This window comes from Spermophilus citellus, assembly GCF_964194105.1.
Source record: "Spermophilus citellus genome assembly, chromosome: 6".
NCBI classification, from domain to species: Eukaryota; Metazoa; Chordata; class Mammalia; order Rodentia; family Sciuridae; genus Spermophilus; species Spermophilus citellus.
The window spans coordinates 39,370,950-39,387,389 of NC_138187.1; the positions used below are offsets into that span (position 1 = coordinate 39,370,950).

The following is a 16,440-nucleotide window of genomic DNA, read 5'->3' on the forward strand; positions in this document are numbered from 1 at the left end:
CCGTGTTGGCCTCCTACTTCCTCAGGGGAGTGCTTGTGTCGGGCAGGTGTAGCTACAGGAGAGTGTGCTTACTGCTTGACTGATGTGTTTTGGAGTTTGCTGACGCTCCTCTCCGGTGAGTTCCGACAAAGCTGGTCACCCAGCAAATAGAGCTCAACCCTCAGTACACTTGGCTTATTGGCCAGATAAGATCATCTTGTAATGAGACTTAAGGAAATTAAGGGAATGTAATAAAAATAGAAGGAGGTGTTAGAGCATGGTGGGAGTGTCATTGAGTATTTATCAAGGTTGCCAATTGTGGATGCAGGGCAGCGGACACAGCAGAGGGCTAGAATGTGACCCAGGAGCCCTGCAGCTGTTCCCCCACCAACCTCTGAGGACAGTCTTTCAGAACATGGTGAATGATGCCTGTTACCACGAACCAGTTCATTAGGCATGGCTAAAGTTTCTCGTAGTTCTCACCTTCCCCAACCCGGGTGATGTCTGATTTGTCTCAGAAACATTTTCATCAAGCACAGTTGACAGCGTTCACCACTTTAAAAGGGTTGAGCGGCCTCGTGTGGGAAACCCAGCTCTTCCAGAATGCACCCCACCAAGGCTGGCCCAGACCTTGTTTATATAAAGTCTCTAATTGGTCTAAGAAAGTGGTGTGTTAATTCTAAATTAGTCTTATCTACTTATAAAAGAAGCGAAGCAAGAAATGCATTGGTAACACTTTGTTCGCACTTTGTTCAAGTTACTCTACAGAAATTAATAGAATTGCATTCTGCTGAAATTATCCTCTGCGTCAGCCATCATCACTGGAACTGTTCTTACCCAATTAACTACAGTTAATGAGCTTTGACAGCTCTGAACACTTGTGTCACCACAGAGTTGTTTGTACCCGTGTCCACCCTGCATCATCAGGGGACTGTCCCTCTGCCTGCTGTGTAGCTTCTGATGAGTTGGTTGGTGTGTGGAGGAGCCATTGTCTCTTACCAAGTCTAATGTTTCTGTATCCCTCTCTTCTGTTTGGGGGACTGTGCAGATAAGACTGGGTTTACACAGACATCTCTGGCGAGAAATTTGGACCAGTTGTACAAATTGTTATTTGCTCCCATGTATCCCTTCCAGATTCCGTGTGCTGGAAAGCCCTACACTAGTGAGCCAGTGTTCTTGGGACTCAGCAGGAGGTGGTGCCTGTGCTAGGCCCCAGTGCCACAGCTGAACTGGGGGACACACTTGTCTGCCCTCGGATTCCGTATTCTCTTCTGCTTCATCTTTCCTTGTCTCTTTCCTTCATGTCATGTAATCACAGCCTCTAGATTAATTTTTCTAGATTATACTCCTTGTCCAGAAACCTCTTGGTTCCCCATGTTTGCATTCTGGGGTCATGTGCTGCCCTGTACTTCCTGTCTCTCCTTAGCCCTCCCTGGATGGGCATGCTCAAGTGGAGCCATGTGCTCTGTCCTTCAGGCTCTGGGACCATGGCTCTTGGGCAGGTGGTCAAACAGACTTACTATAGGCTGCAGATGTGACTGGGTAGCCATCATGTTTCAGAAACCATGGATTACTTTTTTTTTTAAAGTTTCTTTTCAGCTGCCTTTGGCGTCCAACACACATTTTCTGAGTACATGTCGTGTGCTGTGGTGTCAGTGCATCTCAGGTCCCCTCCAGGACCAAAAAATAAAGCATTGCTCACACCTGGTGACTCCCGCCTCCCCCAGGTTCAACACCACCGTTAGCGGTATCCACTTTTAAATGGACTTATGCAGCATGTAGTATTTTGTATTAGGCTTCTTTGTTCACAGTTAAGTGGCTGTGCAGTTGTCTTGTTTGTGTTGGCATGAGTGTACCACACTTTATCTTTTCCTCCTGCATTTTCCAGCACTCGTGACTAATGCCACTGTGAGCATTCTGCACTCGTGCAGGTGCATATGGATTTCTATCTGGTATCCAGAGTGTGGCTGCTCTATTGGAGGATGTGTTATATGCTCACCCTATGTGTTAGTCAGATTTTCATCATTGTGACAAAATAACTGAGAAAATCAACTTAAGGAAAGATTTATGTTGGCTCACGGTTTTGGAGATTTCAGCTATGGTTAGCTGGCTCCGTGCTGTGGGCCCATGCTGAGATAGAGCATGGTGGCAGAGAGGGTGTGGTGGAGCAGAGCTGCTCACTTCGTGGCAGTTGGGAAGCACAAGAGGCCAGCTTAGCTGTCACACTCACCATTAGAGATCATGGTGTGTATAATATGTATAGAAAGGAAATCTGTCCTATCACTGGGGGAGTCTCTATTTTTCATTGGCTAAGAGCGTTGTTTTGTTGTTTTCATTGTAAATAGATATTGAATTTTAATCAAATGCTTTTTCTGCAGATATCATATGATCATATGATTTTTCTTCTTTGTTAGGAGAATTGAATTAAGTGACTCTCAAATGTTGCAAGAAACCTATTCTAGGAATGAGCATGTGGGGTCTGTGCATGGTGCTTTGTGTGCAGTGCTGCATTGGTTTGCTGGTGAGTTAACAGAGGATCTTATATCTGTGAGCATTGGGGAGTTTCATCTTTATCACTTGTACTGTCCTTATCAGGCTTTGGTGTCATGGTCTCTTAGGCCTGAGGAGTTGGAAACTCTCATAGTGGCCTGCCAAAGATGGTACTATTTCCTCTTAAAGAATGCATAAAAGAAGGCTTCTGGGTCTGGGGTTTTCTTATTGGGGAGATTTTAAATTTGGGGTTTAATTTTTAATAGCTTTGAAACTTCAGATAATCTTTTACATTTTCTAAGATAGTCCATTTTATCTGAAGTTTTCAAGTTTACTTGTGTCAAGTTTTTCATTTTATGTTTGAAATATTTTTATGATGCATAGTTATATCATCTTTCTTACTCTTGTTATTTATTTTTCTTGATTGCTATCACCAGTTGCTTATCAATTTTATTAGTTTTTTTGAACTAATCCACTTTTGGCTATATTGGTTCTCTTTTGCATATATTCTGTTACATTAATTTCTCTTATATGTTATTTCCTTCTGTCTTTGGGTTTCATTTGTCATTGTTCCAGTTTTTCAAGTTGTACATGTGGATAATTTGTTCTTATCCTTTCTTCTAACATATATTTAAGGTTATAAATTTAGTTGCATACTCTATGTTTTAATATGGTGTTTTTTCCTAGTGTTAGTCAGTATTCCTTCACTATAATGAATACCTGAGATATTCAACTTAGTTTTATTTTGTCTCACAGTTTTGGAGGTTCCACTTCATAATCAATGGGCCCTGTGGCTTTGGGCCCCTGGTGGAGTAGCATGTCATGTCAAAAGAGTGAGGTGGAGCTGAACTCTAACCTTGTGGTCCAGAGACAAAAGAGGGGTTGAGGATGGGGCTGAGGTTCCACTGTCCCCTCAAGGGTGCACCCCCAGTGACCTAACTTCCTTCTATTGGGCTGTATCTCCTCGAGATTCTACTACCTCCTAGAAGCACCACTGCTGGTGACCAAGCCTTCAACACTTGGGCCTTTGAAAACTTGTAAGATCCAAACTGTATATCAAAATATTTATCCATTTCCATTCTGGTTTTATCTCAACCAATGGATTACTCAGAAATAAATTTCTTAATTTCCAGCCATTTGGTGATTTTTTTAAAAGCTATCTTATTATTGATATCTAGCTTCCTTGTGCTCAGTTTATACATTGAATGGCATCAGTCCTTTAAAAATTATCAGGCTAGCTGGCACGACGGTGCATGCCTGTAATCCCAGCAGCTTGGGAGGCTGAGGCAGGAGGATCACAAGTTCAAAGCCAGCCTCAGCCAAAGTGATGTGCTAAGCAACTCAGTGAGACCCTGTCTCTGAATAAAATGCAAAATAAAGTTGGAGATGTGGGTCAGTGGTTGAGTGCCCCTGAATTCAATCCCTGCCCCCCTCAAAAAATTACCGGGCTATACCTTATGACCCCAATATTAGTCAATTTTTATAAACTACCCATGCACACTTAAAAATAACATGTATTCTGTGTTTGTTGAGTGCACTATTCCCTAAATGTCTGTGCCCATTGTTAATTGTTCTATTCAAGTTTTCTTTATCCTTTATAAAGTTTTCTTATGGTTTCTGAGAGAATTGTATTGAAATTTCCATCATGATTGTATGTTTACCTATTTCCCTTTTTAATTTTCCCAATTATTGAGTGTATGTTTGGATGCTGTTTTATTAGGCACATACAAATTGAAAAACATTGTCTTCCTGGTGAATTTAGCCTTTTATTATTATGAAATATCCTTTATGGATTCTTTTAATCATTAAATCTCCTTTGTGGATTTATCAGCTTCTGTTTTTTAAATCATTTGCACCTCTTGCTTTTTCAGCTTTCATTCTGAAACTTTCTTCATTGTTTCATTATAAATGTTTCTCTTATGTACATGGTAAAGATAGATTTTGTGTTTTTTTCAGTCTGAAAATCTTTAATTTTTTTTAGTTGAAGTATTTATTTTGGTTGCCCTTAATGTAATGAAACATTTGCATTTAAATCATACTTCTTATAGTTGCTTTTGTCAGTGTTCTTTTTCTTTTCTTTTTGTGTCTTGGAGAATAAAAAAAAATTTTTTTCTTAACATTTTGTCCTCCTCATTATCTTGGTAACTATGTAGCTTTTATATAGTTTTTTAGTAGTTACACTGGTGATTATAAGATAGACTCTGTATTTATCAAAGTCTGGTAAAGATTAGCCCATCCATCTCTTCCCAACGAGCCAGGCTCCTAAAAGCTCTTAATTCTGCTTACCTTTACCTGGCCTGTAGGCTGTTACTTCAGGGTATGGTGCACACATGTTTGGAGGTTTGAAAAGATATTGTTTTTACTTCCATTTATCTTCCTTTTAGTTTTACACTTGTGTCAGTATTAACATCCTGTGTTACTGTGGTACATTTGTTACAATTGATGAACTAGTATTGATAGATAACTTATTACTAACTAAAGTCCATAGTTTATAGTAACATTTACTCTGTGTTGTATAGTTCTTTGGTGTCTTTTCCTTTGTTCATTTTTTATTTTGTTTTTTTAACAAGACAGGATCTTACTGTGTTGCCCAGGAGGTAGTCTCAAACTCCTGGGCTCTGATGATCCTCCTTCCTCATCCTCCCAGGTAGCTGGGATTACAGTGTGCATCACTATGCCTGGTTAGTTATGTAGGTTTTGACAGGTGCTTGTTGTGCATCTGCCTAACAGTATCATGCAGAATAGTTTGCTCTTTTCTGAATAGATTATAGTGAATTGATATCATTTCTCACTTAAATGTTTGGTCGAACTCATCAGGAAAACCATGTGGGTCTGGTGTTTTCTTTTTGGGTAGATTATTAATTACTGATTTATTTGCTTTAATAGATACAGGCTGTTCTGTCTTACTGAACCCATGGTTGGAGTAGCCCCCAAAATAGCAGCAGGAGAGTTTCTACAAGGCATAGCCCCAAACCATCCCTAGATCAGGCCACTTGACATTCTAAAGGAAGAAGCCTTCAATACCAGGCAGGTCAGTGCAAAGCGTTCATTAGTGGAAAGGCATAAAGCGGGGTCTGCAGCTTCCTTGTGACAGACAGCAAGAGGTTGGACTGTGGAGTTTACTGGGGGGTGGTAAGGAATTTGGCCCAGAATTGGGGCTGGTTTCTACATGTTCAGCAGCATGTTTAATCTTTCTGTGTTTTGGTCAACAACCTTAACACATTGGTCAGTGCTTGCTTGGTTTCAAGTCTGCAGGACAGATGAGCATTAGGACGGAGGCAGTGGGGAGTCCTGTGAGCCTCTCCAGAGGCCGATGCTAATGATTTTTCTTCCTCTTGTGAGTTTTGGTAATTTGTATCTTTCAGGGAGTCAGTCCCTTTCATGTGACTTAGCAAATTTCTAGGTATAGAGTTGTTCGAGATATCCTTTTATTATCCTGTCATTTTACAAAGGATCCAGTAACAGCCTCTTCTCTCCATGTTAATAATCTGTCTATTCTTTCTCCCTCTTGATTAACCTAACTAGAGGTTTATTCACTTCACTGACCTTTTTGAAGAACCGAATTTTATTTGGGTTTTGTTGTATTCTCTCTGGATTTTCTGTTTTCCATTTCCCTTAACTTCTGTTCTGATTTTCATTGTTTTCTTTTCTTCTGTTTGCTTAGGCTTAACATTGTTCTTCTTTGTGTCATTTCCTACCTGGAAGCTTGGATGATTGATTTTAGATCTTTGTTTCTAAATTAGGCACTTGGTGCTATGAATTTCCCTCTGAGCCCTGCTTTTGCTGCATCCCACAAAATTTTGAAAAATTGTATGTTCATTTTCTTATTCAAAGTCATGATTGAATTTCTCTTGAGACTTATGTTGACCCATGTGCAATTAGAAGTAGATTAATTTCCAGATATTTTGGGACTTTCTGGCTCTCTTTGTCATTGATTTCCAGTACAAATGCAATGTGATCTGAGAACTTACTTTATGTGTCTTGTCCTCTTTTGTATTTGTTCAAGTGGTGTTTTATGTTCCTGTACGTGATCTGTCTTGTGAACATTTTGTGTGAGTTTGAGAGGCACATGTGTTCTGCTATTGGCGGATGAAGACAATTAGACTCAGGTGACTGATGGTGCTGGTTGATTGGGCTGTGTCCTTAATGATTCTCTCTGTGGATCTGCCTATTTCTGTTAGAGGTGTCAGAATCTGCAGTACCGATTGAAGCCCCATAAGGTGGGCAGCTGTGCTCTTGTAATGTCAGTAAACATCTGGATTTGTGCATATAGGTTTGTTGCTTTGCTCTTTATTCTTATCTCTGAGATATGGTCATTTCTCTCATTTAGAAATATGTCCTTTTTTGGCTGGGGATGTGGCTCAAGTGGTAACGCGCCAGCCTGGCATGTGCGGGGCGCTGGGTTCGATCCTTAGCACCACATAAAAATAAAATAAAAATGTTGTGTCCACCGAAAACTGAAAAATAAATATTAAAAAATTCTCTCTCTCTTTCTCTCTCTCTCTCTCTCTCTCTCTCTCTCTCTCTCTCTCTCTCTCTCAAAAAAAAAAAAAAGAAAAAAAGAAAGAAAAGAAATATGTCCTTTCTGCTTTTGTCTGGCAAGTCTTGTTGGTGGTAAGTGTTGACCTCTCTTTTCCTCTCAGCACATATACCTGACCACCTGTCTATCCTTCCTGCACTTGCTTCTGGGACCCACATGGCTCCCAGCCTTGCTCTAACCTGTCAAGGTGTGCCAATTTCCCGTCCTGACTATTTGCACTTGTGGTGGCTTCTCAATATGAAGTTGGCTATGGTTTATGGATTCTGGAAGGTTCTCAATCATTATACCTTGATGACTGCCTCTCTCCTGTCTCCTCTCCTCTTTCTGTGATTTTGGTGAGAGACATTTTAGACTTTGTTTTTCTACCTTGTATTTCTCTCAGCACCTTCATATTTTCTGTATTTGTCTTTTCCTATTCTTTCTGGCTTATTCTTTAGATTTATCTTTCAGTTTACTAAGTCTCTCTTCAGCCACATCTAAACTGCTGATTTACTTCCTACATTTAAGTGTTTAAGCATTCTGTTTTTATTTTGTTTGGCTCTTCTTTTTGGTCATAATTATTTTTATTTGCTTATTTGTTATTAACTTACTAATAATTTAAATTCCTTTATTTACCTAAACATATTAGATATACTTATTTTCTGATTATTCTAGTACACTGTGGGTTTCTTTCTCCTAAATTTTGTATTGTTGGTTCATTTTCATTAACATTTTGTGAATTTATACACACATACACACACACGTTTTAGTTGTAGTTGGACACAATACCTTCATTTTATTTATTTATTTTTATGTGTTGCTGAGGATTGAATCCAGTGCCTTGCACATGCTAAGCGAATGCTCTGCCACTGAGCTACAGCCCCAGCCCTTACATTTTGTGAATTTGGATGATAATTTATACACTTAGGACTTTGTCCTTGGGGTTTATTCGCTTCAAGGAGTGAGTCATTGCTGTCTAGTAAGGACCTGTGTTAGCTCCTGTTTGTGTTTGGTCTTAGACACTGCATGTGTTTTCTTCCTGGGGTTATTTGCTTGTAGGTTTTATGAGTGTAGCCTTGTAGTCCACAAATTCTCAGCACTAGAATTTTATGTTTTTCCCACCTATACAGCCTCTAGGCTAACATGTGTGCATATACCATTGACAGTATGGTGGTCTGTTTAGATACAAGCTTGCCCATTGTGGATAGTGGCTTCTCTGTCCAGGTTCCTTCATCTGATTGTCCATGTTGCTCAGGCACCACACTTCCTTCCTTTCCCTGTCTGCAGGCCCAGGCTCCACACTCAGTGTCATGCTGCATTCAGGGCCTTGTGTGAAATCTCCCTAGGAAGCTTCCTGCTTGGCCCAGGGCTCCTACCAGCCTGGAGATTATGGGCCAGTCTGTGTGATGTGGGTGCTTGTTGCTTGCTTGGGGCAGAGTCTGCCCAGCATCTTTGCACAGTGAGGCTTGTGGAGTATGCAAGGCCTGTTCTATGGGCTCAGGAGTGGACAGCCTGTCTCACAGAGATGGGCAGTGCAGACCTCATGATGAAGGCTTCGATGAGTCTTGTCACTTCTGATGTCTGCTGTCAGGGTTAGGAACACTGCGGAAGGCAGATCTTCTGACCCTGTAAATAAGTTTTGCTTCTGCTTAATGAGTCCTTTTCCAAGTATGATTTCTAGTTCCCAGTGAGTGCCAGAGCAAGCAGACAGACATAGGTGCCCCAGGAAGTTCTCCTAGGACTGAGCCTGCCTAGGCTTGGTCCTTGTGCTGCACGTTTGTCTGGGGCCTGGGTCAGAACCCTGGCATCCACGGGCCAAAGGGCAGACTGGTGTGGATCAGAGAGGAAGCCTCTTAAGCACCAGCGCGGCACCTCCTCTGCAGCTGCCCACCTCCTCTGCGGGTGTGTGTCCTCCCCTCCTTCTCCTCCTTTCCAAAGCATCTAATAGTGTAAGGAAGTCCTTGGAAATGGTCCTGCTCTGTGTGGCCAAAGGGTCCTGGTGCTGGAGACCCTGAGGATCCCTGTGTGCACCAAAAAGTGGGGTCTGAGGAGAGATTAGTGATAGAAAAGGAGGCCTAGGGTGGGCAGAGCGGGCAGACCTGGGTTTTTCCTTGACTCCATGAAGCTGCTGGCCAGGGTGCCATGGGGCAGGTAGGAATAGGGCTTTGCAGCTGCACTTGATCATAATTTCCTTTTCTTAAGAAAAACCTTGTGGAGGGACCAAGAATTGAGTGCAGGTAACCAAGTTGGCTGACCATGCTGTGGCTATGGTCAAATGGCCCTGGGAATGCATGGGTGGTCAGAGAAGGTAAGAGACCCAGTAGCCCTGGCAGCAGAGACCAGGGAGAAGTGAATGGAAGGGCCACTGCTTTGCCCAGAGGAGAAATCTGAGGAAGGGACCCTCTTGCATGCAAATGCCACCAGCTCAGCTCGGTCTCTCTGGGCTTACCCCTGCTTCCTGGGGACCTTCCCTGGCTCATGATCCTGGGTGGGCCCTTTCTCTCTTCAGTCACTGGTTACTTCACCATGAGGGCTCAGAAACACTTACATGCACCTGTCTCAACAGAGCACCTAGTGTCTTCTCCCCATTGGAGAAACAAACAGTGGGAGGAAAAGTCATGAGGACAGCAGTGACTCAGCACCTAGCAAGTACCAGAGCTTCATGTGCAGCCACATGTGAACTCAAGGCTGGCTGGACACTTTGCCCCTTCCACTTCACGATTGAACCTCCTGAGGCACACGGGGAGCTAATTATTCTTGCCAAGGTCATAAGCAAGTTGATGTCCAGCTAGGATTTGGGCCTTGTTGGGCCTCTGTGACCTGGGAGCTAGTCCTGGGCTTGCACACTTCATGTCACTGGAGGGGTGAAGGGCTGCAGTCTGGGAAGGTGGGAAGAAGGAAGCTCTGTGACAACTGTGCTGCACGCCTCTGTTCCCATCAGCCTGAGGTGCTGCCGGCCACCTTGAATTATCTGTTTCCCAATAGACTCCCTCGTGGCTCCCCCTCCCAGACTGGGACTGTGGCTCTCTCTCTTGTCTCCTCCATGCCACTGGGCTGTCCTTCTCCAGCCCGGGCATGAAGCGTGTCTTGGTGTTCCCTGCAGGAGGCAGACTCCTCCCCAGACTTGTCCCCCAACTGTCTCAGCAGGTGTGTGGCACCCCACTGCCCAGGCGACCTACTCTGGCCATCAGTGTATTTGTGGTGGATGTCTCTTCATTCCCAAGCCACTCCTTGGTGTGTTCTGGGACTGGTCTCAAGAGCTCAGTGGAAAAGGCCTCCTCTTGACCGATGGTGGCTGAGGGGTAATCACCACTGTCCCTGTTATTCTTTTGCAAGGCACACTGGGGACTGCCCACACTGTGCCCTCTGCCTGGTGTGCCCTTCCCTCTATGCATCAGCTGTAGTCTACATGCTGTGGTCACCCGTGTCCACCTGGCATCTCTCTAGCACTTGGGCCATAGGTCTTTTCTGTGTTCTCTGCCAAAGGCCTGTGCTTCTTCTCCATACCTTCCCTGGCTTCTCTTCATGGAATCCATGTTTGGTGAATATATGAGCAAAAGGATAAAGGATGAACGTACTGGGTCTACAGGTAGCAGAGGCTTCCAGCAGCCCTTGGTGGTTACACAGGTTCTCCTGGAGACCTGCACCCCAGCAGGACTTGCCAGGGTGCCATGGGGCAGCAGTAGGACCAGGCCCATTAGGGCTAGGAGTGTCAGCAGCATGGCTCCTACACTCTGCTGGCCACCTCTGGGTCACCCAGTTAAATTTATTATGTGCACTTATGGTCACACAGATATGCACACATGTGACATGTGCTATCTTCAGAGAAGCCCACCTTCTCTATGTTCTGTATTGTTCCTGTCACCTCCTAGGGACTTCCTCTTCCTACAGTCCCTCTTCCTCTGTCCCACTGGTTGCAGCTGCACAACCTGAGTGGGGGAACCCTCCCCAGGTCCTTGGTTGGCCCAAATGAACCTCAAACTGCTGGGTGTGGGAGATGAGGGTCATGGGTAACATGGGTGCAGATTCTGGAGGGAGGGGCTAGTATTGCAGCAAGACTTTGTATACCTGTGGTAGTATACCACAGGTAGTAATGCTGTATCTGAAGGAAGGTGGTCCCATCGTATTCCTGCTGGAGGAACTTTCCGGGCCAGCCTTGAGGGAAGCAAAAGCCTAGCACCTGTGGGGGGAAGGTGGCAGCTATCTAGGATGGGCTTTGGATGTCCCCTGGGGTAGCCTAAGTGGCAATGAAGAAGTGGGGTCAAGGAGGGTGATTTTGTATGGAGAGATTTGCTACATGGGGGTCCCCTGGGCAGGGCTGGGGGTGCTGGGCTCAAACTCTGCTTTGCACCCTCTACTCACCTGATCTATCTTGGCGTATTTGTTTCTGTGATGGTGTCAGCCTGTGGGTTTCTCCTTGATCTCCCTGAGCCCATAGTTCCCTGCCTCCCAGGACTCTCAGTTCCACCCAGGAGCGTGGCTGACCAGCTCCTACACCCCTGCTTGCTGCTCTTTGTCCTATGATGGTAGTCTATGCCCCCTGCTGGCCTCACTGCCTGGTCTGTGCTCAGCTGGGCGTGGCTGTCACTGTGGAGGAAGGGCATTCTGGGAAGCTCAGACACCCATGAGCAGTAAGTGGATGCCTAGGGCCACGGACAAGTGATTCTGCAGTTCCATACCTCAGTTTCCTTCTAGAAAATTCCTGTCTGGCCTTGACCTTGAATTTCTTTTCCAGCCTTATGATTTTCTTTACTATTGGGCACTTTACTCCCTTAGCTTCCTTGTTGAAGGGGACTCAGGACTAGGAAGGCCTCTGGCTGGTCACCACAGGCATAGAAAGCACTCACATCCTCTGGTTGGTTTAGGGGTCTCCAAAGGCACAAGGCCCCTGGTCCTCCACTGGCTTCTTCAAAGGTGAGCCTGTCTCCCAGCATTCTCTTCGAATTGCCATTAATTAATGGGGTGACAAACCAACTCCATTGCTCACAGACAGGACCGTTCTGTACCCAGGAGAAGCACTCAGTGGAAAGCATTGTTTTGTTTTGTACTTCTCCAGCAAGTCTTTAAGGCTTCTGTCAGCACAGCCTGGGCGCCTGTTTGTGCAGCGATTAATCGGCTGTGTTTGCTCAATTGGAAACGAAGCGAACTTTACCACAAGTGGAATCAGTCATTAAAAAGTCGTTACCAAATCACACCAGCACAGTGCCTGCTCTTCTGCTAATGACAAAACAATTTCTTGAAAAGGTACAAACAACAAACTTTTCACTTTACATTTTTCTTCTTTGCCAGCCATTGCTAGCCTGGAGATGTAATAGAAGAGAGCCGTAGTGAAGGGCAGCATTTTTGAGATTTATTGGTCAATAAAGAAGACAATTGTAGTTTGTTTATGAAAGGAGATCCCCCGCCCCAGCCTCGAGCAGCATCGACACTCTGGTAATGATAACTCGGGTAACCAGCTTGAGACGATAAAAGTCAATGGGAAGATATAGGATTTCAATAAAATTATGACACTCCATAAACCTTCCCGTGGAAACAAATTTTCCCCGGATATGTGACCAGTTCCAGTTGGATTTGTAACTTTAATTTCTCACTTATTGAATTTTTTTGTCATCAACTAATTACAGAGTCCACACTGGGGTGACAGCTGTGTCCCTTGCCAGTGAATGCAGAGTGCCAAGACACAGCAGCCCAAGGCTCTGAGGGCCCATCATCTCAGGAAGGAGAAGTCAGGGTTTCCTACACCCCAACATGCTGCCTGTCTTTCTCACAAAGGAGGGACCTGTGTTCCTGCTGGAGGTGGCTGAGCCATGGGCCTGGCCTCTCCTGGGGACATGGTTGGGCAGCAGCCTGTGGAAGTACACACTGAGAGAATGCTACCTGCATGGGGACCTTGGTGGTCATGAAGACCTGTTTCTGTGTGGAGGTCTTGTTCCCCTGGAGGTCTGAGAGAGCAGGTCTCCATCAGGGCCATGAATTGCCCTTTGAGCCAGGGCTGGGTGGGAGGAAGGGAGCTGCTGGCCAGGGCACAGAGGGAGGTGATGAGGGGCTAGTCTGACCTTGGCCTCTGCTCCTTTCCCTGGATTCATGTGTTGGGTAGGGGCATGTGCCAGTAAGTGTGTAAACCTGCTTCCTCACTTCTTAACTGCTAGTGTTCACCAACATTGATACAATTCTATCCTTTCATGAGCACCAAGCATTTACAGGGCAGTTCTCTGGACACTTTGTTCACAACAGTGTTGAGTTACATAGCTGTCCTTCATGTCTCCATCTTACTGGGAAGGATCTGAGACTTGAGGGCAGAGCTGGGGTTTGAACCAGGGTCTCCCAGAAGCCATTCCCTTCTTTGTGGCCTGTGTTGCTCCAGAATCCTCATCACTGGCCCTAGAAGTGGGCGGAGCCAAAAAGGGGGTCACTGAGCACACTAGTAGGGTCTCTGCAGTGCAAGGTGGCATTGCAGCCAGACTTGCCTGCCCTGTGGAATCTGAGTCTACCTTCTGCAAGACCCCCAGGGTGTTTGCATGCATAGGTGGTCAGAGAAGCTGTGCGCTGACACACCTGGGCTTCTGAACGAGGGCTCCCCTATCCCCAGTTGTGTAGTCCACTGAGTGCAGGGGGGCAGCAGGACAGATGGGAGGAGCCCCTGCCTGGTCCTGGATCTGTTGGATGGACCTTCTCCACCTAGGAATCGCATATCTGAAGCCGGGAGAACCCCGTGGCCCTGTGGCCTTAGGTTCACATCTGACAGCCTCAGTCAAAGGAGGAGGAAGAGGCAGCTTCCTGTGAGGCATGGCCTTCCTTAGCAGTTCAGCTCCCCACCAGGCAGCATCCTCTGTCTCTGCAGGCCCCCCCGGCTGGCTTAGCAAGACTTTTTCATTCAGGCATGTGTGATGGATCTTTCCAGTCTCAGGAAGGAATCAGTCTCAGTCTTGGCAGGGGAAAAGCCACCCATTTCTCCCAAGGTTCCTGACTTCCTGACTCTCACTCTGGCAGGGTATAGGTAAGCAGTGATCTTGTCTAGGCTGAGACTCCTGGCTGTGTGATCAGTCTGTTGTCTCAGGAAACTTGGGTCACTGCTTCTTGTGATTGCTATCTTGTGTCAAGAGAGGAGGCAGGTTGCTTGGCATGGCTGGTGGCCCAGTGACACTCTAGTGGCCTCTAGCATCCATGAGGAGTCATTTGCTGATGGATCCTGGCCTTGTGTTTAGAGTCAGGGTAGTTGGGCAGAGCAGAGTGTTTCTTATCCCAATAGGTTGCCAAGTATCCCTACTTGGATGGGTGCCTCCTCACCCACCAGAATGCTGGCTGATGTCCTTGCTCTGAGTTACTGTCTGAGATCTTGTGAGAAGTCAAAGCAAGTGGGTATTCAGCCTGACACAGGGAGAGTAAGCACTGAGACTAGGACATGCTGTTGGGATTGCTGGCCTAGGTGGTGAAAAGCCTGGGAGTTCTGAACACCTGGGCCTCTGGGACAGGAGCTCTGGAGGTGGGCACTGTTGAACTCTTTGAGGTGCTGCATAAGGGAGCTCCCCAGGCTCCTGTCTCCATGTTCTGCTGACCAACTGTCCTCTGTGCCCACAGGAGCGGGATGGCATGCGTGCCATCCTGGGGTCCTATGACAGTGAGATGACCCAGGCTGAGTACTCACCCCAGCTGACACGGCGCGTGCGGGAGGCTGAAGACATGGTGCAGAAGGTGCATGCCCACAGTACGGAGATGGAGGTAAGTCTGAGCCATGGGTGGGTAAAGGGCCCATGTCCCCAGATGGTCATCCTCCCTGGACCAGGGACTATGGGGGAGGGTGTGGTCATGGATGGTTATATTGCATACATGGTCTGCTTTAATTCTCTTCATGGCATGAGGTAGTTGGAGGGACCCTAGATAGTCCTGTCCAGATGGCAGGTATTGTAGGATGTCAGTTTGAGGGGTGGCCTTTGCTGAGTAGAGTTCCCTCTGGGGGCCTCAGAGGTAGCCCTGAGGCCTAGAGTGTGGGCTTGGATCTGTGTTTCCCGTGTCCCTGGGTCAGTGGTTTCTCCTTGTGTGATTTCCCTCCAGGTCTCTGTTTTGGGATGCTAAAGGGTCCTCTGGGTAGAGGGCAGCTTCAGCCTGTGGCCTCTTTCTTCTTTCTCCTGCTGCCACCTGCATCACCTTGTGGGCCCTCTTTGATGCCCCATGTCCTCTTCTAGAGGAAAATGGATGGAGGGCAGATCTGTCTTAGCATGACTCATTGGCTCCTGAGGCTTTCTGCTGATGAGTACCTGGGCTGGTCAGAGCCCTGCATGGCCTCTCTTCCCTGGACAGCTTGTATCTGCTCTGAGCTGGGATCTGCCTGATGGGCCTGAGAATGCAACATTGCGTGCCTGGTCACAGCTTCCCAGCAAACCATCCCACCCTGAAGTACAAATGCCAATGTTTCCCCAGCAGAGCTGAGGAGGGGTTTGCTCCACTCCCTGGCAGGAGCAGCATAGCTCTTGTGGGCATGGGCAACGCCTCCTCTTAGGTAGGAAAACCTCCACAACCAAGTTGGCCAGCATTGCCAGCCGGCTCTGCACTTTATTTCCATCTCCAGAAGCAGGTGCTGTTGTTATCCTGATTTTCCTGAGGAGGAAGCCAAGGCCAAGAGAGGTCTGGGGGTGTGCACAGGATACTGAGCTGGTATGGGACAGTGCCAGACCTAGAGTGCAGCCACAGCACTTGCTCTGCACCACTGCACTGCCACTCCCAGAAGCTTCTGTGGTATCCTTTGGTCTTGGTGCTCACTGTCACCATGATGGGCCTGGATCCACAGTGTGATGGTGATGCAGATGAGAGGTGTTGGTGTGGCTCATCACATCATGCAGGGTGCTGTCTACGTTTCTCATTTAGCCAGTGTTTGGAGATCACCTCTGATGTCCCAGCTGGACAGATGGCCAGGGTCTAGAGGGGAGAGCCAGGATTCCTGTGTGACCACAATTGCTTCCCACTGGGCCTAGTTCCGTACAGGGGAACATTCAGCAGAGCTCCTGCCCCTTTGGAGCTCAGCTGCTAGGTGAGGGAAATGTCTAATAAACAAGCTTCACCTGTTTAACAGGTTAGGGGTGCTGTGTTGGGAGAACAAGGTTCGTATGAGGGAATTATCTTGGACCACCTTGATTCACCTGGAGGCTGGCACATCCAGGGAGATGGGGGAAAGTGTTTGGCAGGTCACCCAGTATGTGAGGAGGTGCGGGGAATGCCAAAACTAGGGCTCTGGGTGTGGCAGGTGGCAAAGAGGCGCCCAGAGCTGTACTTGTGGAGGGTGGAGCTCCTCTGAGGAGACTTGGGAAACTGGCCAGAGGAGTCATCTGGGCTCTATCCTATGGGAGGTGGGTATGGGGTCCCAGGGTCCCTGCTCCACAGCAGGAGGCTGTAGACTGGGCTGTCCTCACATCCTTTCAGCCTCTCGCTTATGCTGAGGTCCCTGCAGGCACCCTGGG

The 16,440-nt window shown here is 46.6% G+C and overlaps 1 protein-coding gene across 2 annotated transcripts in view; it reads left to right on the top strand.

The window, feature by feature from the left end:
* The window catches only part of MAD1L1 (mitotic arrest deficient 1 like 1), a 356,498-nt gene that overhangs the window by 173,038 nt on the left and 167,020 nt on the right, over nt 1-16,440 (top strand). For both annotated transcript variants that reach the window (XM_081297224.1, XM_081297225.1), the window contains exon 12: nt 14,567-14,707. In XM_081297224.1, coding sequence (XP_081153350.1) covers nt 14,567-14,707 — 141 coding nt within the window. The remainder of the gene's footprint in view (nt 1-14,566; nt 14,708-16,440) is intronic.